Source organism: Amblyomma americanum, chromosome 2 (assembly GCF_052857255.1).
Source record: "Amblyomma americanum isolate KBUSLIRL-KWMA chromosome 2, ASM5285725v1, whole genome shotgun sequence".
NCBI classification, from domain to species: domain Eukaryota; kingdom Metazoa; phylum Arthropoda; class Arachnida; order Ixodida; family Ixodidae; genus Amblyomma; species Amblyomma americanum.
Window position 1 is genome coordinate 75479483 of NC_135498.1, and position 25974 is coordinate 75505456.

The 25974-nt window shown below is 49.4% G+C and overlaps 1 protein-coding gene across 1 annotated transcript in view; it reads left to right on the top strand.

Moving 5' to 3' along the window:
• Positions 1 to 25974, top strand: part of LOC144118706 (membrane metallo-endopeptidase-like 1) — a 55147-nt gene extending 29173 nt beyond the window's left edge. The window contains exons 8-15 of the mRNA XM_077651553.1: positions 3213 to 3274; positions 3349 to 3403; positions 4941 to 5008; positions 7398 to 7513; positions 10232 to 10306; positions 11118 to 11225; positions 12798 to 12877; positions 25693 to 25974. Of these exons, the coding sequence (XP_077507679.1) occupies positions 3213 to 3274; positions 3349 to 3403; positions 4941 to 5008; positions 7398 to 7513; positions 10232 to 10306; positions 11118 to 11225; positions 12798 to 12877; positions 25693 to 25840 (712 nt within the window). The 3' untranslated portion in view covers positions 25841 to 25974. The remainder of the gene's footprint in view (positions 1 to 3212; positions 3275 to 3348; positions 3404 to 4940; positions 5009 to 7397; positions 7514 to 10231; positions 10307 to 11117; positions 11226 to 12797; positions 12878 to 25692) is intronic.

Here is a 25974-nt window from a genome sequence, read left to right on the forward strand (position 1 = left end):
AAGTGCAGAGATTCTGCTGAAAGTTATAGCTTACTTGGAAACTAACCCTTAGGGTTAGTCGAAAGGAATAAAATTCCATCGAGCCTAAAGCATCATGAGTAAGTGAAGGTCTGATTTTGCATTTTAGCATTTATTTATTGCATGCGCGTAAAGGTATGCATGTAGTTCGATATCTATCAGGCGTCCTAAAATGTGTGTGATTCGCTCCTCTACCGTACGGTAAAAATTTATTAATAATTAATAATTGGTTTTGGGGGAAAGGAAATGGCACAGTATCTGTCTCATATATCGTTGGACACCTGAACCGCGCCGTAAGGGAAGGGATAAGGGAGGGAGTGAAAGAAGAAAGGAAGAATGAGGTGCCGTAGTGGAGGGCTCCGGAATAATTTCGACCACCTGGGGATCTTTAACGTGCACTGACATCGCACAGCACACGGGCGCCTTTTCTCACCAAATATATTTTCTCACCAAATTTTAAAGTTCTAATTACATTTCAGCGATGTAGGCGCCGTTCATTACATTTCTCAAACAATTTCAATATGTGTTGAATGGCCTTTTCATGCCCAATATTTAAAGAGTTAACGTCATTGGAGGAGAAGGATTTCACAGAACAGTAAATTACGAGAAGGTGTTTCTACTGCGGCGTTAATTTTTTAAAGGTAGTTAGTTTGAGGGAAGAAGAAAAAATGTCGCGTATAAGGTAAAAGCGGCACCGTGATGTAGAAAATAATCGAAAAGAATAACAAACATCAACGCAGTACACATGTTTACGCAGAACTAATGGTAAATAAAGCCCCAACTGAGTAGTCCCCCCCCCCAAAAAAAACACACTAAATTTATATTCACATATCAATTCAGTACACACGTAAATGTTCAAGTAATGGAATATGACTTCTAAGGTGTATTTCAGGCTAGTATTTTGCGCACAGAGGAAAACAAAGTGTAATACACTGTGAAAAACGAAACATACGAAGCATCGCAGTTACGCACAGATAAGAGCTTCTAATCTGACGATGAAACGATGTGACCTGACTCAAAGAGGAATTCAACGTTTCTTTATACGAGAGCCGTTTCAAAGGCTGGCAAACGGTTCCACTGACGAGTGGTTTTAAGGAAAAATAATTGCTGTATGCAGGCGTCCCGCATTTGTATCCGCGTGGTTTTGGTCATGATCAAGGCGTGCGGATGCGTAGTATGGTTTGAAGATGCATGTTTCGCGTGGAATGCAAATATGGAAGTAGTATATGCTATAGAAGGTTTGGGCTTTACCTTGATTTTGCAATGGTTTAATGATTCTCAAGCAAGAACCTTTTTAGCTACTGTCGCACTGATGTTACGATGATTGACTCAACAAGTACATATCGAGCCGCCAAGGACCGCACTTTCTCAAGCTATTATTTATCATCTGTGGTAGGTGGGTCCAATACTGTGCTAGCATTGCCCAGAACTGACCGTACTTACATGTGTTTTGTAAAGAAATTCTCGGGTGGCTTGTGGAAAGGGACGCGTATTTCGACGGAGAAATCTTAAGGTTTTGGAGGCCTTACCAACTCTATAACGTACAGGGCCGTCCAAAATATGTGCGAACACTTCGAAGCCTGGCCGCGCTCGGCGGAGCGTCAGCGCATCGAAGCTATGAGGCGCATGCGCACAGGAGACAGGAGGCGGTGCTTCGCGTCGCCTGCTGCAGTACGGAAGTGCACCTAAATGAAATCGTCTTATTTGGATTCGTATTGCGCAGAAATCGATATCTCACCTCGGAAAGAAAGTCTTTTAATGCGAGAGCATTACTAACCCCAATAGCCGAAATTCCATCGGCGACCGGTTGTAGTTGCTGAGGCCGAGATGTTTCGAAATTTTACCCGCTTCGATTTGGATCGAAATCGATGTCTAGGCTAATTTGAATATGCTCTATGCGATAGTGGTCTCTAAATTTATCCCGTGCCACTCCTAAAATTGGCTCACCTTGGAAATTTGACCTCCTTCGATTTGGACCAAAATCGATGTCAAGAGTAATTTAACAATGGGCATCAGGATGAAAATGTCCAAATTTGACACGGGTCACTAACAAAATTTGGCCTCCACATACCCCAAAATTTCTCCTTTTTCGATTTGGACCTAGCCATGTCCAGCCTAATTCGACCTGAGTCGTACTGTTGGCTTGACCTTGGTTTGACCTTTGCGTAGCCTTGGCATTTAAACGGAATTCAAAGTATGTTGTTTAACAATATTCTCGTGAGGGACTAGCAATAATAGCTATCGTTCGACCATTCGGTGTGACATAGTTAAACCGCCACTTGTTTCTTTCGCTCGCGATTTTTCGCGCCGGGTACCACAGACGATGCCGCTAAGGAACTTGTTATTTAGACACAGTGCACTGTAATACAGGTTTTAAATTTTTCTCTCTTTTGGAGAACTGGATAATTTTTGTTTTTCCTTCTGCTCTTTCCTCTGCTTTAAATTTTGCCAGCTGAATTTACTGCAGCATTGTAATTTAGCTGAAACCTTAGAACAACTTTCACTGGGCTTTATTTCTTCTTGATCGTTTTTGCAACTTCACGCTTTCTTCACTGGTTGCCGATTCCCATATTTTAATTACTTTTGTTGCCATTATGCACAGCCGACCTTATTTGCCGGCTGTGCTCAATTAATTGCTTGACGTTAAAGCAATTGTCATTCCAGTATTATCAAAAGGGTCCTTTCAAAAAATAAGCGCAATACAGAATAATTTTTCAAGTTTACCAACTAGTAAATATGACCAGCCCGGCATTAGCGGTTATTACCAGCTCCCTTGCTCACCCCTATTCCGTCGAAGATTCGAAAAGGCGCCATCTCCAAATCATCGTCATCATCACCCTGTCTACGTCCACTGCAGGGCAAAGGCCTGTGCCATGTCTCTCCAATTAATCCTGTCCTTTGCCAGCTGCGCCCACCGTATGCCCGCAAACTTCTGAATCTCAGCCGCCCACCTAACTTTCTGCCGCCGCCGCTACTGCGCTGGCTCCAAAAAAGGCTTCATTTTCAAACAACTAAAGTTTGGAAAATGCGCAGCGTCTTTAGCTGTCGTCTGTCCTTCGTTTGTAAGAAACGAACATTTCACCTTGCCTCTCGAATTTTCTTTTTCATGAACTTGTCAATTTTTACTGCCTACTTCAAAGCATTCCTTGAACCAACAGCGCTGCTCCTGCTTATTGGTTTTTTTTCTTTTGCAGGCTTCCAGTTGTATCCAATTTCGAATTTGCGGCCAGCTACAACCCGGAAAAAAACTCCTTATGTGCGTGTCCAATGCTCTCGTATTTTTGTGCTTCATGAGACAGAAAGTCCTATTGGTGTGTTTCTTTGTTCCAGACGTTCCTATGGGCCTGTTCGGACAGATATTACAGGCGAAGAGACAGGAGACGAAGTAAGTCGTTAACATTCCCAAGAGTATTGGCGCAACACTACATTGAATTTTGCCGTAAAATTTAATATTAATGACTTGGAAAATGAGAGAGACTGCTCAATCGGGGCGACAGAAAACTTCTGTAAGGGGAGGTCATTTCTGTTTACTTCAGCGCTTCACTGCACGCATGATTTCTTTTTTTTTTTGAAAACCAGAGTTGTCTGTAATTAAGTACGTCAAAACCAGAAGCCGTGTTCCTTTGTTGTGTTTTTCGTTAGTTGTTTTTGAGGGAAGGAAATGGCAAATGATCTATCTCACATCTCGGTGGACACCTGAACCGCGCCGTAAGGGAAGGGACAAAGGAGGGAGTGAAAGAAGAAAGGAAGAGGTGCCGTAGTGGAGGGTTCCTCGCGTTCGTGAGTTCCTAGCAGGCAGTGCCATGGCAGACGCTCTTAAGTGAAAAATCTTAGTCTGTCAATCATGTGCTTCATTCAAATAGTTGTGATAGAAATGGGAAATTATTTTACTTTTTCTTCTGGCTTTCGCTTTTGTCTCGTCTTCGACGCTGATGTTTTATGGATATGGGTTCCTACTCAAATTTCCACTCTAAGCACGTGCAAGAGTTCCTCACTGTTGCTTAGATTGGCAACTCAGCAGAGAATATAAATATAAAAGCTAGCGGTCAACAGGATCTTTGTAGGCATCAGACACTTTCAAACTTTTGATAGCAGCTTTTGGTCCGTCCTTGAACGTCAACAAGTGCACGTGATGTGCGAAAATAATTTCAATTCAATTTCTTAATAGTTATCTCTAATAGCCGATTAAGCCTTTTTTTGTGCAAAAGAAATTCTATAATGAAACTTTCCGCCGAGACACTTAAGACTTCTTACGTGTAGGAATGCGAAAGCATTACTGTACGTAGGTGCATTGACACCCACCCACCCACACACGCGCGAGCGTATTCCACCACCCAGAAGGCTGTACGACGAACGGTTGCTTCACAGTTTTGATACTAAAATTGGCTTTTGAAAAAAGAGATGGCGCTGTAAATTCTTACATCTCGTCGGACACCTCACCCGCGCCTCAAGGGGAGAGGCATACAGTCCGGGAAGGCATAGAACTGAAAGTGCATGCCCTGTTAGTTCGAATCCATGTCGCAAGCTAGCCTCGAACTTGACTAGCACATGTGAGCTATGTGCAACGATAAATGGTATGCCACCACCCGGTACGAGTTACGGCAAACGGTTCGTAATTTTGGCACGAATATAGTATGGACAACTGGCTCCCCAATTAGGCCAGCCAGTGCGGGGTAAATGGCGGTGCTCGGCTTGGTGTGTCATACGAGCGCTTGATGGCGTCGCCCTATATTTTATTTTATTTTTGTCAACGCTAGGATTTTCTGTTCCGGTTGTAACTACACCCAATAACACACGCCGCTGGTTTTTTACGTAATGGGACTAGTAATGATTTTGTATTAAAACTCGCGAATGTGATTAAGACTGCAGTCTGTCAAGAAAGTGAAGACGCTTCACAGGAGTTGTTGTTCCTTCCTTTTCAGGATATTTTACATCTTCAAGATATTGCCAGATGTCATACGGGAAATGGTTCGGGTGTTCTTGAAGAGCAGTAAGTAGCCTTGCATTTCTGGTTCTTCTTCAAATTAAAAAAAAAAAACGATGCCACTGCAAAGAGTTGCAAGTAGAAATCTACTGTTTTGTCGACCCTATATAGCGCTGCTCTAAGCGCGATACGCAGCCATGTGAGGACGCCCGACAATATTAGGTTTATTGTTTAGTTCTGAATGCGGCTTCAGCTTGCTTCCTTTTTGCCCGCTTAGCTACGTTATGAAATCAGTGCGTATTATTTATCGTCATATCGACTTCATAAAGCAATACAAAGCAAAGCTTGAGATACACAAAGTCTTTCTCCGCATAATAGCCGCAATTTGTTTTGCATTTCTCCAGTGAACAACCAGAGCCCGTATGGCGTGATAGTGAAAGTTGGATCCAGCATAGGCAAGGCATTTTCCTGCAGCTGCGATCCCAGGGGTAGAAAAGTCCAGTTAGAAATACTGGATCTCAAGATATCGGAATACTTGAGTTCTTAATGAGCTTGCAATACTTCAGCGCACCCTGTCCACTGTACGATAATGGACCGCGAAATATAAATAAATCATCTGCACGCAAGCTGCGCCACACACAGCAGAGGTGGCCGAATTATCTGAGCCACTGGACAACGAAGCTGCTCTGTTTTCGCGGGCAGAAAGCTCAAATTCTACTCGCGAATAAATTGTTTTTTTTGTTGTTTTTTTCTGAACACTGTTGCCACGACAACAACAGAACGCTCCAGTTGGCTTTCTTCCGGCTAATATGGGAAGAATTGACACTCGCGTCTGAATTAGCTGGACAGTGGTGTGTATGCAAATATCCTACCTTGCGACAGCGTTCTACACTGGAAAATTTTGTCCTCGTTCTCCATCTTTTATGGGCAAAAAGAGGTCGAAGTCTGAAGGCACTTAATGCGAGAAGTACGATTGGCGTGGTAGAAAAGTCCAGCTCTAAAACATGCAATATTCTCTATGATCGCGAAACTGGTGTGGCGCATGGTGCTATCCTGTTGCAAGCCACTTTATATCTTCTTACCTTGGAAACACACCACCCCACAACGATTACACAGAGCACCAGTGACTACCTCACTAAACAATTCCTCAGTGGCCTACAGGGTCGTTATGTCAATCCACCACCATTACGTAATGTCTCTGAAGAAAGGAAAAACAACTGGAAAACGAAAGTGCGCCGGGCGTGCTACCACTCGCCCACCGAGGAACGATCGTTCGGCGTCTTTGAAGGGAGACCTTCTGTGCCTCCCTTTCCGTCCTTCGTGTTCCGTCCTTGTGTAGGAGCGCACTACAGAAAAAAAATGATGCAATATCGACTCTCCCGAATGCTTGTCCCATTCAAGTGTCTTCTTCTAGCGTTCTTTAAGCGGCCTTCAGGTACGTTTCGCGTATTAACAGGAAAAATAATGTGGTCCTCATGCATACCTACCTATTTGCAACTCTTTGCTGGAACTGAATTACGTGTCATGATCTTGACAGAACATTACGGAGAGGCGTTTCTACTGTCGACAGGCATTAGGAAAACCTGAAACACCGGCTTAGGTGTGTTGTAACCAATTTTCGTTTTGAAAACTATGGTTGCACCTTTAGAAAATGTAAAGCCACGAGAAAAACTTGGGACAACAAAGAAACACAAAACCCTCATCGTTAGCACTGCACATCCACCACTACTTCTTTACCTTTCCTGTGTTTCTCCATCGTCCTCTTATTGCCATCATCATTATCACCCTGGCTACGCCCATTGCAGGATAAAAACCTCTCTTCCAAATCACTTCAATTAACCCCGTCCTGTGCCAAGTGCGGCCACCTTATCTCCGCAAACTTCTTAACCTCATCCGCCCGCCAAACTTCCTGTCGCCCTCTGTTGGTCGCCTTCTCTTGGTATCCATCAAGTTACCCTCAACGACCACCGGCTGTCTGGCCTTCTCATCACATGTCCCGTTCAAGCCCATTTCTTCTTCATTACGACTGGGACGTCATTAATTGCGTTTATTCCCTAACCCACTCTGCTTTCTTTTTGTCCTTTAACGTTACGCCTCTTATTTTCAATTCCATTTCATTTTCCAGGCCGCGCTTCAGGCCAGGCCATTTATACCATTCCATCGAGGTGCATTTTTTTTATGCGTGGACAACTGCGTGGCACCGTGATTCGTGGCCCGATCTTCTTGCACGGCAGGCGGATGCTCTACCTCTACGCCATCGCAGCATCCTCGTATTTCCGCGGGGTCTTAATTTTATTGAGCAACCAGCTTAACCACACCAAGATTTCGATTATATAGCAAATGTATGCTTAAAGTGGCCGAATGAAATGTACGGTTTCTTCCCTGAGTTGAAAACTCTTTCTCATGAAGAACAGCCTGTGTCACTGATACGCTCGCTTGACACCCTCACTTTCAGGCTTTTTGTCCGGCAATAAGACATCGTGGACGAATGACACAGCTGCAAATTACTCAGATGTGGAGAAGTGCATGTTTCACTTTTATGCACAAATCCTAAGTGACGTCAATTTTGAGGTAAGCCCTTGTTTGTTTTGTTTTTCTCCATGATTCTGACTGACATGCTTTATCATTATGCCGACCTAGAACATAGTATAACAAGAGCAGGTAACAGCGTTTGCCATTATCCAACCTGTAACATAGGATAGCCGTGCAGTCGCGACATCACACGTAATGTGAAGAAGATAATAGGTCGTGGGAGCACCTTCTGTTCCCCCGAAAAATATTACTTTTTCGTAACACAATTTATAAATTAGGCGTAAGCTGACAGAAGCTTGAAGCCGCACCACACCTGTTATACATCGCACCCCGTATTCTTTCCACTATTCGGAGACGATGTCCATGCATATGAACACGCACATGAGTCGCCATCTTCATGCGCAGAAACGTGCACATGTATGCGGAGGTAAGCCACATTGCCTTTCACATCCGTGACTGCAAGTGTCATGCAAACTACTATCGCTCTTCACAAAAAACAGAGAGCAATTTGAAGAATAACAAACACCAAAGTAGTCTGAGATAATCGGTCGGCGTGCATCAACATGGGATCGTTTAAGCTGTGCGGAATTCACCGTCCGAAAGCCTGGCCATGAGGGACGCCGTAGTGGAAGGCTCTGAATTATTTTCGACCGCCTGAAGACAGATTTCGCGCAGCACACGGCCGTCTTTTGCATTTTTAGCCGACATCGACACGCAGCCGTCACGGTCTGGATTCGATTCCTTGACCTTAGGGATCGGCAGCCGGATGCAAGAGCCACTGGGAGCCTACGCCGCTTGCGATGCCATTAGTGGCTGTCTTGTAAAGTACGATGTCTATTTTTCGCAACACCACATGTATAGTGAATTGACATGTCGATTTCTGTTACTTCTTTCTGAGCGTGTGTAGGCTCAAAACTGCGCGCAGCTTTTGTCAATACCGTTGCTATCAGAAAATAAAATTAAGATTTATTAGTTGGAATTAGTGATAGATTAAGATTTAACAGTGAGATTAGTGCGTGGACCATGGTGAATTTGTCGAATCGCGGGGTGGAATAATGTGTATTAGTGAAATTTATGGGTGGGTTAAGGTAGATAAAAGTAGATTAATGGGTGCAATACGATCTATTAGGCCGGATTAGTGCAATCCCATATGATAATTCAATGAAATGTGGGTGGATTAAGGTTCGTCAAAGTAGATAAATGGGTGCATTACGATATATTGACCGATTTAGCGCAATTCCGTATGAAAATTCAATGAAAAATACTCGAACATTCTAGTCTTCAGATTTTCAAATTTCGCTCTGGTGATGACGCCTCAGCCTTCTCGACCAATCAGGGAATTTCGTTACGGAGAAGCCGAAAAGTCTTTGAATGTCAACCTTAACAGTAACACATCAAAAGAAAGGACTCATAGGAGCGGGCTTCATAACGGATAGTAAAGTTCCACAGCAAGTAGCAGATAAATCTTCTTGTTATGAAGCTGTACAAGCTACGTAGCAGAGAGGCAGTACCTTCGTGATGACCTCTTTTGAACCTCTTGTGTAGCTAGCTGCTAGACAGCGTGTAGACAGCAAATCTAAAAACATAATTTCTTGAAAAGCCAATCCAGAACATTTCATCTGCAAAAATGTAAAACTCAGCTCCATTCAAAGATTAAATGCGCCTGTCTCTCCAGTTTCCGAATTCTAGTCTCTCTTTTCGCAATATTCACAGCTCAAAAAAAGTTGGTCTTAGTGGAGTGCATGACTGTGAATCCCGCTTGATCTGCGGTAACCTCATTCGGCAGATGGACTTCAAAAAGTTGGTAGTGGTCTTTGGAACAACATAGTTTTCTAATTGAAAGACATAAAGACAGCTGCATGTGTCTTCTACCCGCAGGTGTATGGTGTCAATCAACTGAATGTGCTATTTGTCCCGAGGTTTGACACGAGCATCGAGGATTCCCCTAAACTCATCTCGGGAAAGGCCAATACTGGCCCCAAGAGGCGGCGATTCAATAGAACGAACAAAATTCAGCAAGAACTAAAAAAGAAGACAGTAATATTTGCCTAAAGTACCTGGCAGCGTTACCTGTCTGCAATGTGAAAAAAAACCTGTATAAGTAATCATGTTGCACTTATAAAGAAAATGTAGAGCACCGCAGTTTTCTGCATAGGAGAAATGCGAGAGCATTTGCGTTCGAACATCAACAACTCTTTTTGCAAGTCAAGTCATCGTTGTCACGTGACACTTATCACTTGACCCTTGGATTACTTCAGCAACTTTCTTCGCGAGTAATTGTTGTCTGACATCAGTACACATCTTCAACTAACCTTACCGTCGTACACACCACAATGCGTTCACTTCGTGCCCATCTAATACTTACGACTATTCGTGGGGTATAGCAATAAAGACAAAAAAGGCCCTTCGTGGCGTATAGCAATAAAAACAAAAAAGACCCTTCGTGGCGTATAGCAATAAAGACAAAAAAAGACCCTTCGTGGCGTATGCGTTGCGTACCCGCCTGGCGCACAGAGGGCCTGGGCTCGAACCGCAATGCCGCCGAATGTGATTTTTTTCGAATGGCCATTTTCGTGCGGACAGGCTTCGATGGCAGGTCTTCTACACGCCATTGAAGCGCAAGAAATGCTTGGGCATTACAGAAATCGACATTATCAATGCGTTAATTCGGATACACATCGCATACGAGCGCTTCCCATCTATCGCCTCTTAACAGCCTCTCAAGATGATACAGCAAACAATATTTCTCCTCTACAGGTGGCGCAGCAGGCTATGGAGGGCATACTAGAACCCCTGCTCTCCGAAGTCGCGATGATTGCCCCGTTGCAACAGGTATGGCTCCCTGAGAATAAATCAAGTTGTGCGTTACCCAGCAGGCTGAAGCGCATTGTAACCTTTGTGTTGCATTGCGTAGCCTCACTGAGTAACCTTTAATAGTGTTATAGAGTGCCGTATACACTGACGAGCAACGTAGCGTGCAAAAGTTGATGCGAATGGCATGCAAAGCAGGAATCAAGATCCTGCAGCTGAAAATGTCTGCGAAGAACATTCTTAAAGGTGTAGAAAAGGGACAATCTAATCTTTAGTGCACTTCCACATTAAGAACCACTGGTCACCGGAAATAACGCCATATAATTTACTGATCGTAAAAAAGTATATAGTGACGTTCGTGTTCCGGTTCACAGGTGATGCGGGAAGATTTTGGCCTCCTTGCCCCGATTTACGGCGTCGTGCCGTTGAAAACAACAATGGTCACTTAAGATTCGTAACGCCTACTGTACGAATACAAACCATATTCGCTCACGTTGCAAGTAAAATGTAGACTTGGCGGTTGGAACATCGAAAATAAGAATTCATTTTTATTTCTACACTTGTAATTTTAAAATTTCTCTCTGAGCTTGTCGCGAACTGGAGTTGTCCGCACTGTTACGTTTTCTCAAGAATAATTATGAATTCGACAATACAAAGTTGCACGCAAACCGATTTGTCACGGAACGAACCAACCTTGGGGGATGCTTTGCACTGAGATCTGTAGTAGCAGTGTCAAATGACGTCCTCGACAGTCATGTAACAGAACCTTTCCAGTGTAGGTGCCTCTTGATTACATAGTTGCACTGGCGCGTAATTTGTTCCATTTGTACAGATGTACGAGGTGATAAAATCGAAGATCAGCAGGACGGACCCAGGTCTTTGGGAGAGAGGCTTCGGTCGATATCGGCAACTGCATCTCTTTTATTTCTTCCTCATCGAGGTGAGTACAGCAGCGTCCTAGCTGATGCTTATCAAGCTGTCGCTTTAATAGTGTTGCTATTCTCCAGTAAAACACAAATGAAGCAGAGGGTTTGGAAACCTAGCTTGTTACAACGGCTTTATTCTCTTTTCTTCGGATCAGTGCCGCAGATGGCAATTTTACCACTATAGTTTTACATTCTACCGTCACCAGGACGTGTGTAGCTAGTGAACCCAGGTGTCAGTACTGGCTTGTCTGCTTGTAGCGCAGGCTAGAGTGCCTTAAGAAGAGACAATACACACCGTGATGAAGTTTCAGCCGAGCACCACTATGTTTTCGTCTTTTGCTTCCGACTGGGCTTGTAGTCTCCAGCGTGCATAATCCATAAACGATGCTCTGCTAAGCCAGAGCGGAAAACTTCGGTAGATCCAACGATAGAATGGCTTTGAGCACAGAATCATATCTGCTAACCAAGAGTAGTGTGTTTACGAGCACTAGCTTATAGAGGGGCGCTCGCATACCTTAGGGATAGCGAATTAATGTCACTGCTTCCTCACAGTTGCTGCCTGTCTTCCGTAATTTCTTCCTTCCTATCGCATAGTCAACGGTGCATATAGGTTGTCTTCGTGTCGGACAATATGTAGTCCTCGGGCTGCTCGCATTCCTTCCATGCAGCGCAAGTGCAAGTGGCAAAATAATGCCAGTGACAAAATACGGGAAAACGTGAAGAGAAACAATTCACAAGGACCCCTAGTTACATTGTGAGTCGGTAATGCGATACCATTGCAATCTATTGATGCCTGTACCAGAAGTCATGTTGATTCTGGTTTGGAGACTTCACCAAACCGTAAGTAACGTTCCTTCTGGTAAAGGCATCAACAGCTTATTACGCTATCGCACCACCAACAAATAATGTATTTACGTGTCCCTGATAAATTTCCTTCGCGTTCACCTGTCGCCACACTCTCGCGAGGGTTCGTGAGTGCCCTTTGCGCCGTCCCGAGTACACACTGTGTATTATTGCAAGTGTAGTATAGGTTGGATAAATATATTTATTGATCCAAATTTAGCAGAGTAAAAGCAGTTATGCCAATTTAATCGTACAAGTACATGAGCTCTGGTTAACTAAATACCATTCCATGCACAGTTTGACCGGCAGCTCTTTGGCACTGCATGAATTTTATACGAATTTGGCGTAAATGCGCCAAGCTGCCACTGAACTCCACTTTTTTCTATCTGTGTTAACTGCTGTGACATTATCGCTGTGAAGTACAAGGCTTATCTCCACTCCGCAGCATGCTCCTCGCGCTCCCGAGAAAGCGCTAGCTGTTCTCTTACGTAGTTCCGCTGAAAGGGTGGCTATTTTGGACCCACCTCCGATGTTAAAATTGCAACCTCCAATGTCAAAGCTGGTATTTTAAGCTTCAATTGCGAACAAAAGTCAGCATTTCATTGATCATTTTCGAAATTTCACGCTTTTTTGTTCATTTCCAGTAAGCGAGACAACGGTCTCATACCCTGAATTCCTATCACTAAAGCTAGCGACACCATCATCTCATAATACAGCTGCGGCGCTGCCTGTTTTGTTTTCAGTCTCAATGCGAGTCTTCTGCGGGACCACCGGAGGTGTCGAAGGAGATCTTGATTCAGCAAGGAGTGCCAGCACGATTGAGGTGGGTATGAGTTCGTTGACACCTTTTCTAACCAGGCACACGCAAAACGAAGTTAGGTGGGAATTAGAGGGCACCATGGACAGCGGAAAGTTAGGAGGATCCTCAGGTCACTTTTTACAGAGAATAGCTCTACTCTCATGCTGAGCCTAAACGTCATCTGGCTCTTAGTTTGACCTTTAGCGTCTGGCACGCCGCATGTGCAAAATCGCCCGTGGTAACTGCCTCGATCTTATTCATCGACGGCATAGCTTCGCGCTTGGCAGTCACGTCCGCCGCTGCGCTGGCTGCTGCTCGGCCACTCCTTCTCCCCAGTTGTGGCATGTGATGTGTCACGTGATTCGCTCTTGCACTTGGCAGTCACGTCCGCCGCTGCGCTGGCTGCTGCTCGGCCACTCCTTCTCGCCAGTTGTGGCATGTGATGTGTCACGTGATTCACTCTTGCACTTGACAGTCACGTCCGCCGCTGCGCTGGCTGCTGCTCGGCCACTCTTTCTCGCCATTTGTGGCATGTGATTTGTCACGTGATTCGCTCTTGCACTTGGCAGTCACGTCCGCCGCTGCGCTGGCTGCTGCTCGGCCACTCTTTCTCGCCATTTGTGGCATGTGTGTTTGTCACGTGATTCGCTCTTGCACTTGACAGCTGGCTGCTGCTCGGCCACTCTTTCTCGCCATTTGTGGCATGTTTTTGTCACGTGATTCGCTCTTGCACTTGACAGTCACGTCGGCCGCTGCGCTGGCTGCTGCTCGGCCACTCTTTCTCGTCATTTGTGGCATGTGATTTGTCACGTGATTCGCTCTTGCACTTGACAGTCACGTCCGCCGCTGCGCTGGCTGCTGCTCGGCCACTCTTTCTCGCCATTTGTGGCATGTGATTTGTCACGTGATTCGCTCTTGCACTTGACAGTCACGTCCGCCGCTGCGCTGGCTGCTGCTCGGCCACTCCTTCTCGCCAGTTGTAGCATGTGATGTGTCACGTGATTCACTCTTGCACTTGGCAGTCACGTCCGTCGCTGCGCTGGCTGCTGCTCGGTCACTCTTTCTCGCCATTTGTGGCATGTGATTTGTCACGTGATTCGCTCTTGCACTTGACAGTCACGTCCGCCGCTGCGCTGGCTGCTGCTCGGCCACTCCTTCTCGCCAGTTGTAGCATGTGATGTGTCACGTGATTCACTCTTGCACTTGGCAGTCACGTCCGTCGCTGCGCTGGCTGCTGCTCGGTCACTCTTTCTCGCCATTTGTGGCTAGTGATTTGTCACGTGATTCGCTCTTGCGCTTGATAGTCCCGTCCGCCGCTGCGCTGGCTGCTGCTCGGCCACTCTTTCTCGCCATTTGTGGCATGTGTGTTTGTCACGTGATTCGCTCTTGCACTTGACAGTCACGTCCGCCGCTGCGCTGGCTGCTGCTCGGCCACTCTTTCTCGCCATTTGTGGCATGTTATTTGTCACGTGATTCGCTCTTGCACTTGACAGTCACGTCCGCCGCTGCGCTGGCTGCTGCTCGGCCACTCTTTCTCGCCATTTGTGGCATGTGTGTTTTTCACGTGATTCGCTCTTGCACTTGACAGTCACGTCCGCCGCTGCGCTGGCTGCTGCTCGGCCACTCTTTCTCGCCATTTGTGGCATGTGATTTGTCACGTGATTCGCTCTTGCACTTGACAGTCACGTCGGCCGCTGCGCTGGCTGCTGCTCGGCCACTCTTTCTCGCCATTTGTGGCATGTGTGTTTGTCACGTGATTCGCTCTTGCACTTGACAGTCACGTCCGCCGCTGCGCTGGCTGCTGCTCGGCCACTCTTTCTCGCCATTTGTGGCATGTGATTTGTCACGTGATTCGCTCTTGCACTTGACAGTCACGTCCGCCGCTGCGCTGGCTGCTGCTCGGCCACTCTTTCTCGCCATTTGTGGCATGTGATTTGTCACGTGATTCGCTCTTGCACTTGACAGTCACGTCCGCCGCTGTGCTGGCTGCTGCTCGGCCACTCTTTCTCGCCATTTGTGGCATGTGATTTGTCACGTGATTCGCTCTTGCACTTGACAGTCACGTCGGCCGCTGCGCTGGCTGCTGCTCGGCCACTCTTTCTCGCCATTTGTGGCATGTGATTTGTCACGTGATTCGCTCTTGCACTTGACAGTCACGTCCGCCGCTGCGCTGGCTGCTGCTCGGCCACTCTTTCTCGCCATTTGTGGCATGTGATTTGTCACGTGATTCGCTCTTGCACTTGACAGTCACGTCGGCCGCTGCGCTGGCTGCTGCTCGGCCACTCTTTCTCGCCATTTGTGGCATGTGATTTGTCACGTGATTCGCTCTTGCACTTGACAGTCACGTCCGCCGCTGCGCTGGCTGCTGCTCGGCCACTCTTTCTCGCCATTTGTGGCATGTGTGTTTTTCACGTGATTCGCTCTTGCACTTGACAGTCACGTCCGCCGCTGCGCTGGCTGCTGCTCGGCCACTCTTTCTCGCCATTTGTGGCATGTGATTTGTCACGTGATTCGCCCTTGCACTTGACAGTCACGTCGGCCGCTGCGCTGGCTGCTGCTCGGCCACTCTTTCTCGCCATTTGTGGCATGTGTGTTTGTCACGTGATTCACTCTTACACTTGGCAGTCACGTCCGTCGCTGCGCTGGCTGCTGCTCGGTCACTCTTTCTCGCCATTTGTGGCTAGTGATTTGTCACGTGATTCGCTCTTGCGCTTGACAGTCACGTCCGCCGCCGCGCTGGCTGCTACTCGGCCACTTCTCGCCAGTTGTGGCATGTGATGTGTCCCGTGATTCACTCTTACACTTGGCAGTCACGTCCGCCGCTGCGCTGGCTGCTGCTCGGTCACTCTTTCTCGCCATTTTTGGCATGTGATTTGTCTCGTGATTCGCTCTTGCACTTGACAGTCACGTCCGCCGCCGCGCTGGCTGCTGCTCGGCAACTTCTTCTCGCCAGTTGTGGCATGTGATGTGTCCCGTGATTCACTCTTACACTTGGCAGTCACGTCCGCCGCTGCGCTGGCTGATGCTCTGTCACTCTTTCTCGCCATTTGTGGCATGTGATTTTTCTCGTGATTCGCTCTTGCGCTTGACAGTCACGTCCGCCGCCGCGCTGGCTGCTGCTCGGCCACTTCTTCTCGCCAGTTGTGGCATGTGATGTGTCCCGTGATTCACTCTTACACTTGGCAGTCACGTCCGCCGCTGCGCTGGCTGCTGCTCGGTCACTCTTTCTCGCCATTTGTGGGATGTGATTTGTCTCGTGATTCGCTCTTGCGCTTGACAGTCACGTCCGCCGCCGCGCTGGCTGCTACTCGGCCACTTCTTCTCGCCAGTTGTGGCATGTGATGTGTTCCGTGATTCACTCTTACACTTGGCAGTCACGTCCGCCGCTGCGCTGGCTGCTGCTCGGTCACTCTTTCTCGCCATTTTTGGCATGTGATTTGTCTCGTGATTCGCTCTTGCACTTGACAGTCACGTCCGCCGCCGCGCTGGCTGCTGCTCGGCCACTTCTCGCCAGTTGTGGCATGTGATGTGTCCCGTGATTCACTCTTACACTTGGCAGTCACGTCCGCCGCTGCGCTGGCTGCTGCTCGGTCACTCTTTCTCGCCATTTGTGGCATGTGATTTGTCACGTGATTCGCTCTTGCACTTGACAGTCACGTCCGCCGCTGCGCTGGCTGCTGCTCGGCCACTCCTTCTCGCCAGTTGTAGCATGTGATGTGTCACGTGATTCACTCTTGCACTTGGCAGTCACGTCCGTCGCTGCGCTGGCTGCTGCTCGGTCACTCTTTCTCGCCATTTGTGGCATGTGATTTGTCACGTGATTCGCTCTTGCACTTGACAGTCACGTCCGCCGCTGCGCTGGCTGCTGCTCGGCCACTCCTTCTCGCCAGTTGTAGCATGTGATGTGTCACGTGATTCACTCTTGCACTTGGCAGTCACGTCCGTCGCTGCGCTGGCTGCTGCTCGGTCACTCTTTCTCGCCATTTGTGGCTAGTGATTTGTCACGTGATTCGCTCTTGCGCTTGATAGTCCCGTCCGCCGCTGCGCTGGCTGCTGCTCGGCCACTCTTTCTCGCCATTTGTGGCATGTGTGTTTGTCACGTGATTCGCTCTTGCACTTGACAGTCACGTCCGCCGCTGCGCTGGCTGCTGCTCGGCCACTCTTTCTCGCCATTTGTGGCATGTTATTTGTCACGTGATTCGCTCTTGCACTTGACAGTCACGTCCGCCGCTGCGCTGGCTGCTGCTCGGCCACTCTTTCTCGCCATTTGTGGCATGTGTGTTTTTCACGTGATTCGCTCTTGCACTTGACAGTCACGTCCGCCGCTGCGCTGGCTGCTGCTCGGCCACTCTTTCTCGCCATTTGTGGCATGTGATTTGTCACGTGATTCGCTCTTGCACTTGACAGTCACGTCGGCCGCTGCGCTGGCTGCTGCTCGGCCACTCTTTCTCGCCATTTGTGGCATGTGTGTTTGTCACGTGATTCGCTCTTGCACTTGACAGTCACGTCCGCCGCTGCGCTGGCTGCTGCTCGGCCACTCTTTCTCGCCATTTGTGGCATGTGATTTGTCACGTGATTCGCTCTTGCACTTGACAGTCACGTCCGCCGCTGCGCTGGCTGCTGCTCGGCCACTCTTTCTCGCCATTTGTGGCATGTGATTTGTCACGTGATTCGCTCTTGCACTTGACAGTCACGTCCGCCGCTGTGCTGGCTGCTGCTCGGCCACTCTTTCTCGCCATTTGTGGCATGTGATTTGTCACGTGATTCGCTCTTGCACTTGACAGTCACGTCGGCCGCTGCGCTGGCTGCTGCTCGGCCACTCTTTCTCGCCATTTGTGGCATGTGATTTGTCACGTGATTCGCTCTTGCACTTGACAGTCACGTCCGCCGCTGCGCTGGCTGCTGCTCGGCCACTCTTTCTCGCCATTTGTGGCATGTGATTTGTCACGTGATTCGCTCTTGCACTTGACAGTCACGTCGGCCGCTGCGCTGGCTGCTGCTCGGCCACTCTTTCTCGCCATTTGTGGCATGTGATTTGTCACGTGATTCGCTCTTGCACTTGACAGTCACGTCCGCCGCTGCGCTGGCTGCTGCTCGGCCACTCTTTCTCGCCATTTGTGGCATGTGTGTTTTTCACGTGATTCGCTCTTGCACTTGACAGTCACGTCCGCCGCTGCGCTGGCTGCTGCTCGGCCACTCTTTCTCGCCATTTGTGGCATGTGATTTGTCACGTGATTCGCCCTTGCACTTGACAGTCACGTCGGCCGCTGCGCTGGCTGCTGCTCGGCCACTCTTTCTCGCCATTTGTGGCATGTGTGTTTGTCACGTGATTCACTCTTACACTTGGCAGTCACGTCCGTCGCTGCGCTGGCTGCTGCTCGGTCACTCTTTCTCGCCATTTGTGGCTAGTGATTTGTCACGTGATTCGCTCTTGCGCTTGACAGTCACGTCCGCCGCCGCGCTGGCTGCTACTCGGCCACTTCTCGCCAGTTGTGGCATGTGATGTGTCCCGTGATTCACTCTTACACTTGGCAGTCACGTCCGCCGCTGCGCTGGCTGCTGCTCGGTCACTCTTTCTCGCCATTTTTGGCATGTGATTTGTCTCGTGATACGCTCTTGCACTTGACAGTCACGTCCGCCGCCGCGCTGGCTGCTGCTCGGCAACTTCTTCTCGCCAGTTGTGGCATGTGATGTGTCCCGTGATTCACTCTTACACTTGGCAGTCACGTCCGCCGCTGCGCTGGCTGATGCTCTGTCACTCTTTCTCGCCATTTGTGGCATGTGATTTTTCTCGTGATTCGCTCTTGCGCTTGACAGTCACGTCCGCCGCCGCGCTGGCTGCTGCTCGGCCACTTCTTCTCGCCAGTTGTGGCATGTGATGTGTCCCGTGATTCACTCTTACACTTGGCAGTCACGTCCGCCGCTGCGCTGGCTGCTGCTCGGTCACTCTTTCTCGCCATTTGTGGGATGTGATTTGTCTCGTGATTCGCTCTTGCGCTTGACAGTCACGTCCGCCGCCGCGCTGGCTGCTACTCGGCCACTTCTTCTCGCCAGTTGTGGCATGTGATGTGTTCCGTGATTCACTCTTACACTTGGCAGTCACGTCCGCCGCTGCGCTGGCTGCTGCTCGGTCACTCTTTCTCGCCATTTTTGGCATGTGATTTGTCTCGTGATTCGCTCTTGCACTTGACAGTCACGTCCGCCGCCGCGCTGGCTGCTGCTCGGCCACTTCTCGCCAGTTGTGGCATGTGATGTGTCCCGTGATTCACTCTTACACTTGGCAGTCACGTCCGCCGCTGCGCTGGCTGCTGCTCGGTCACTCTTTCTCGCCATTTGTGGCATGTGATTTGTCACGTGATTCGCTCTTGCACTTGACAGTCACGTCCGCCGCTGCGCTGGCTGCTGCTCGGCCACTTCTCGCCAGTTGTGGCATGTGATGTGTCCCGTGATTCACTCTTACACTTGGCAGTCACGTCCGCCGCTGCGCTGGCTGCTGCTCGGTCACTCTTTCTCGCCATTTGTGGCATGTGATTTTTCTCGTGATTCGCTCTTGCGCTTGACAGTCACGTCCGCCGCCGCGCTGGCTGCTGCTCGGCCACTTCTTCTCGCCAGTTGTGGCATGTGATGTGTCCCGTGATTCACTCTTACACTTGGCAGTCACGTCCGCCGCTGCGCTGGCTGCTGCTCGGTCACTCTTTCTCGCCATTTGTGGGATGTGATTTGTCTCGTGATTCGCTCTTGCGCTTGACAGTCACGTCCGCCGCCGCGCTGGCTGCTACTCGGCCACTTCTCGCCAGTTGTGGCATGTGATGTGTCCCGTGATTCACTCTTACACTTGGCAGTCACGTCCGCCGCTGCGCTGGCTGCTGCTCGGTCACTCTTTCTCGCCATTTTTGGCATGTGATTTGTCTCGTGATACGCTCTTGCACTTGACAGTCACGTCCGCCGCCGCGCTGGCTGCTGCTCGGCAACTTCTTCTCGCCAGTTGTGGCATGTGATGTGTCCCGTGATTCACTCTTACACTTGGCAGTCACGTCCGCCGCTGCGCTGGCTGATGCTCTGTCACTCTTTCTCGCCATTTGTGGCATGTGATTTTTCTCGTGATTCGCTCTTGCGCTTGACAGTCACGTCCGCCGCCGCGCTGGCTGCTGCTCGGCCACTTCTTCTCGCCAGTTGTGGCATGTGATGTGTCCCGTGATTCACTCTTACACTTGGCAGTCACGTCCGCCGCTGCGCTGGCTGCTGCTCGGTCACTCTTTCTCGCCATTTGTGGGATGTGATTTGTCTCGTGATTTGCTCTTGCGCTTGACAGTCACGTCCGCCGCCGCGCTGGCTGCTACTCGGCCACTTCTTCTCGCCAGTTGTGGCATGTGATGTGTTCCGTGATTCACTCTTACACTTGGCAGTCACGTCCGCCGCTGCGCTGGCTGCTGCTCGGTCACTCTTTCTCGCCATTTTTGGCATGTGATTTGTCTCGTGATTCGCTCTTGCACTTGACAGTCACGTCCGCCGCCGCGCTGGCTGCTGCTCGGCCACTTCTCGCCAGTTGTGGCATGTGATGTGTCCCGTGATTCACTCTTACACTTGGCAGTCACGTCCGCCGCTGCGCTGGCTGCTGCTCGGTCACTCTTTCTCGCCATTTGTGGCATGTGATTTGTCACGTGATTCGCTCTTGCACTTGACAGTCACGTCCGCCGCTGCGCTGGCTGCTGCTCGGCCACTTCTCGCCAGTTGTGGCATGTGATGTGTCCCGTGATTCACTCTTACACTTGGCAGTCACGTCCGCCGCTGCGCTGGCTGCTGCTCGGTCACTCTTTCTCGCCATTTGTGGCATGTGATTTTTCTCGTGATTCGCTCTTGCGCTTGACAGTCACGTCCGCCGCCGCGCTGGCTGCTGCTCGGCCACTTCTTCTCGCCAGTTGTGGCATGTGATGTGTCCCGTGATTCACTCTTACACTTGGCAGTCACGTCCGCCGCTGCGCTGGCTGCTGCTCGGTCACTCTTTCTCGCCATTTGTGGGATGTGATTTGTCTCGTGATTCGCTCTTGCGCTTGACAGTCACGTCCGCCGCCGCGCTGGCTGCTACTCGGCCACTTCTTCTCGCCAGTTGTGGCATGTGATGTGTTCCGTGATTCACTCTTACACTTGGCAGTCACGTCCGCCGCTGCGCTGGCTGCTGCTCGGTCACTCTTTCTCGCCATTTTTGGCATGTGATTTGTCTCGTGATTCGCTCTTGCACTTGACAGTCACGTCCGCCGCCGCGCTGGCTGCTGCTCGGCCACTTCTCGCCAGTTGTGGCATGTGATGTGTCCCGTGATTCACTCTTACACTTGGCAGTCACGTCCGCCGCTGCGCTGGCTGCTGCTCGGTCACTCTTTCTCGCCATTTTTGGCATGTGATTTGTCTCGTGATTCGCTCTTGCACTTGACAGTCACGTCCGCCGCTGCGCTGGCTGCTGCTCGGCCACTTCTCGCCAGTTGTGGCATGTGATGTGTCCCGTGATTCACTCTTACACTTGGCAGTCACGTCCGCCGCTGCGCTGGCTGCTGCTCGGTCACTCTTTCTCGCCATTTGTGGCATGTGATTTGTCACGTGATTCGCTCTTGCGCTTGACAGTCACGTCCGCCGCTGCGCTGGCTGCTGCTCGGCCACTTCTCGCCAGTTGTGGCATGTGATGTTCCCGTGATTCACTCTTACACTTGGCAGTCACGTCCGCCGCTGCGCTGGCTGCTGCTCGGTCACTCTTTCTCGCCATTTGTGGCATGTGATTTGTCACGTGATTCGCTCTTGCACTTGACAGTCACGTCCGCCGCTGCGCTGGCTGCTGCTCGGCCACTTCTCGCCAGTTGTGGCATGTGATGTGTCCCGTGATTCACTCTTACACTTGGCAGTCACGTCCGCCGCTGCGCTGGCTGCTGCTCGGTCACTCTTTCTCGCCATTTGTGGCATGTGATTTGTCACGTGATTCGCTCTTGCGCTTGACAGTCCCGTCCGCCGCTGCGCTGGCTGCTGCTCGGCCACTTCTCGCCAGTTGTGGCATGTGATGTGTCCCGTGATTCACTCTTACACTTGGCAGTCACGTCCGCCGCTGCGCTGGCTGCTGCTCGGTCACTCTTTCTCGCCATTTGTGGGATGTGATTTGTCTCGTGATTCGCTCTTGCGCTTGACAGTCACGTCCGCCGCCGCGCTGGCTGCTACTCGGCCACTTCTTCTCGCCAGTTGTGGCATGTGATGTGTTCCGGGATTCACTCTTACACTTGGCAGTCACGTCCGCCGCTGCGCTGGCTGCTGCTCGGTCACTCTTTCTCGCCATTTTTGGCATGTGATTTGTCTCGTGATTCGCTCTTGCACTTGACAGTCACGTCCGCCGCCGCGCTGGCTGCTGCTCGGCCACTTCTTCTCGCCAGTTGTGGCCTGTGATGTGTACCGTGATTCACTCTTACACTTGGCAGTCACGTCCACCGCTGCGCTGGCTGCTGCTCGGTCACTCTTTCTCGCCATTTGTGGCATATGATTTGTCACGTGATTCGCTCTTGCGCTTGACAGTCACGTCCGCCGCTGCGCTGGCTGCTGCTCGGCAACAACTTCTCGCCAGTTGTGGCATGTGATGTGTCCCGTGATTCACTCTTACACTTGGCAGTCACGTCCGCCGCTGCGCTGGCTGATGCTCTGTCACTCTTTCTCGCCATTTGTGGCATGTGATTTTTCTCGTGATTCGCTCTTGCGCTTGACAGTCACGTCCGCCGCCGCGCTGGCTGCTGCTCGGCCACTTCTTCTCGCCAGTTGTGGCATGTGATGTGTCCCGTGATTCACTCTTACACTTGGCAGTCACGTCCGCCGCTGCGCTGGCTGCTGCTCGGTCACTCTTTCTCGCCATTTGTGGCATGTGATTTGTCACGTGATTCGCTCTTGCGCTTGACAGTCACGTCCGCCGCCGCGCTGGCTGCTGCTCGGTCACTCTTTCTCGCCAGTTGTGGCATGTGATGTGTCCCGTGATTCACTCTTACACTTGGCAGTCACGTCCGCCGCTGCGCTGGCTGCTGCTCGGTCACTCTTTCTCGCCATTTGTGGCATGTGATTTGTCACGTGATTCGCTCTTGCGCTTGACAGTCACGTCCGCCGCTGCGCTGGCTGCTGCTCGGTCACTCTTTCTCGCCAGTTGTGGCATGTGATGTGTCCCGTGATTCACTCTTACACTTGGCAGTCACGTCCGCCGCTGCGCTGGTTGCTGCTCGGTCACTCTTCCTCGCCATTTGTGGCATGTGATTTGTCACGTGATTCGCTCTTGCGCTTGACAGTCACGACCGCCCCTACGCCAACCGCCGCTTTGGACGCTCGCTCTTGGACTTCTGGCGCGTCATTTGCTCTCGCTGGAACAATTTGCTATTGTTGATGTCTTGAAAAAATAAACATGAACCAAAGCTAAACCGTCTCTAATCATGCTTAACAGACCTTTGGCTCTTTATACCTTGGCTGAGATGAGTTGAGCCATAGCCAGTTTTCTTCAGTCGGAAGTTGCGATCTTTCCACGGAGTATTTGTTCAATCTTTTATGGCCTTTTTTTTATTGCGCCTCTGCATTCACGCCCTCTGTCCATTTTTTTATTAGGCTGTAGCTATGAACCAAGTATAACGGCGCTTCTATGCGCAGCCGAATAGTGTTTGATAATTGAAAACCAGCGCCCTGCATCTTTGTCCCTAAACAATGGAAAGCGTTTCTGAAATTAGCAATTTTTACATTTCGAAAATAACGTACATACTTTACGAGTTACAGTGAAATATCTGAGCAACTTAAACATGCACGTAAATCACTATGCTGCGTAGTCTGTAGGTTGTACTCGTGTGTCGACCACGGTTTTACGGTAATTTGTGCGTCATGTAGACTCCTCTTTTCAGACCTGCAAACAAAAAATAAGTGAAGATGTTGGTATCATAACCATGCTTCTTCCGCCTTCTGCTGGACTGCTTTAGGGGAAACCTCCAACGTTGATTTTTTTAGCTGAATACTGCGATGCTAGTAGTAGCCATTTTTTTATGCAAACCAGCTAAGACTAAAACTTGCTTCATCAGTATACGTTCTACATATCGCCAGCACCATGTACTGTAGCAAAGATGTGCAAATATTATGCGACACACTTAGAAGACATAAGCTTGACCTACCAATGAAGGTGCGCAGTGCACTTGTTTATCGTTTGTGTTGTTCCAGGAATATTTCTTCCCGCAGGCGCAGTATTATGCATGTTTTCTTTTGTTAGCTGAAGTCGATAATTTTACTCCTTTGTTCGCTGCCCATTGTTCACTGGATTTGAAAGGCGCAAACCAAAATTAGAAATAAAACATATGAAGTATTTGGGAGATCTCTAGAGGCGTGAAGTATTTATTTTAGGAGCAGAAATCAATGTAATAATGGCTGTAACCGATAATTACAGTTGAGAACGCTTTAAGAGAGCGGTGTCATGACCAGTTATTTTTCTCATCGAAAAGAAAATATTGTGCTGTAAATGCGACTGTCTATCGAGAGCCGTGCTTTGCTTCATGCTGCATGTTGTATGCTGAGATACATATTCAAGCTATGCATCTCGCTTTTGTTTAGCCCTTACTGAACTATGTTGCTGTTCCCTAGGGCCTGTTTTGAGTAATTGAAAGGCACAAACACTGACTTGCAATGCTCTGTTTTAGTGCGAAACAAGTACTTCACGAAGTGTAGCCGGCTCACTTCGTGCGAGGCTGGACCTTGGCTTGACCTTGCGGGCGACTTTAGGCCATCCAGAAATAAAATTAATATAAAAATGACTGGTAGTTTAGCGTTCCTTAGTACAAAATATTGTACGAAAGCGCAGTGTTTGCAGGTGGAGATCACGATCACGTCCATAAAAACGTGATGTTTCCTCTTACCCAGTGCACCAGTTATGAGCGCCTTCAACTTTTTACCCAATGCACGCCGGCGGCCTATCCACCAGCGCCGCGTTTCTGCAGAAATGTCAAAGCCTGCGAGTATTGCTGCATTCACCTGTTTCTGCCACAGCATTCTCCACGCCAACGCATGCATGCAGTGGACATCTCTGTCACCAGTGGCACATAGCTCAAAGCGCGAATATTATTTTGATAGCAGCATTAGTTGATGAATAAGGCGATGTGCTACGCAGTGCGTGAGAGTATGTTGCACTTTAACAGGAGGCGTGTCTGGCTGCAGCGATAGCCAAGAGCTCTCACGCAATGGCCAGCGAAGCTGACCTGTTCGCGCCGCCGCGTGTTCGAATTCCAGTCGGGAATATACATTTGAGTTATTTTTATTTGTTTCTTTCACTTGAAAAAAAGCCACAAACTTTGCGAGATCTTGCTCGGGGTTTACGCATTGATATAGTGCTTTCGCAATAAAACATTGCCGCGCCTGGGGATCGAACCCGCAGTGGCGCGAACGGATCAGCGTCTCTGGCCACTACACGAGACCACTATGCTCTAGCCGCTGCCGATCACTTCTCGTGTTAAACTGCAACACAGTCTCGTGCTGTGCAATGCACATCATCGTCTTCACCAACTTCCATCTGCGGCGCGAACAAATCACATCAGCTTACTCAATCAGAACTTATCCTGAGTATAATGTCGTCACCAGACCAGACGTGCCGGCGATCCAGCAAAGCAAAACGTGGATCCAAACACGCTAAACACGTTTCCGCACGTCTACTATGTTTAACTACGTAAAAACCAAACCAGGTTTTAATTACCATTCGTACTTGCACGATTCAGTTTTTCGTACTCAGTCTGCACATTATTGTCCGTCCCATCAGAAGTCATTTCTTTTCAGTGGCAGCTGAGAGCCTTCCTGTCCTCTTGTTGCAGACTGACGAAGTCCATTTCAACAATTCGGGAGTTCGCCGACGCCTTCAACTGCAAAAGCACCGACGGCATGAGCGGGGCCAAGAAATTCAACTGCTCTATATATGAAGCTAGGAGGCATCACGAAGTTTCTGGCATACTGTTTAAATAGCCGTTTGCACGCATAAATAACGACATTTCACTCCAGCTAGAGTTCCTTGACCTCAGCTTTACTTTGTTGTTTTACTGAAGAGATTCTAATCGTGATATGCGCGAAAAAAATGCTCCTCCTTTTAATTTCAAAAT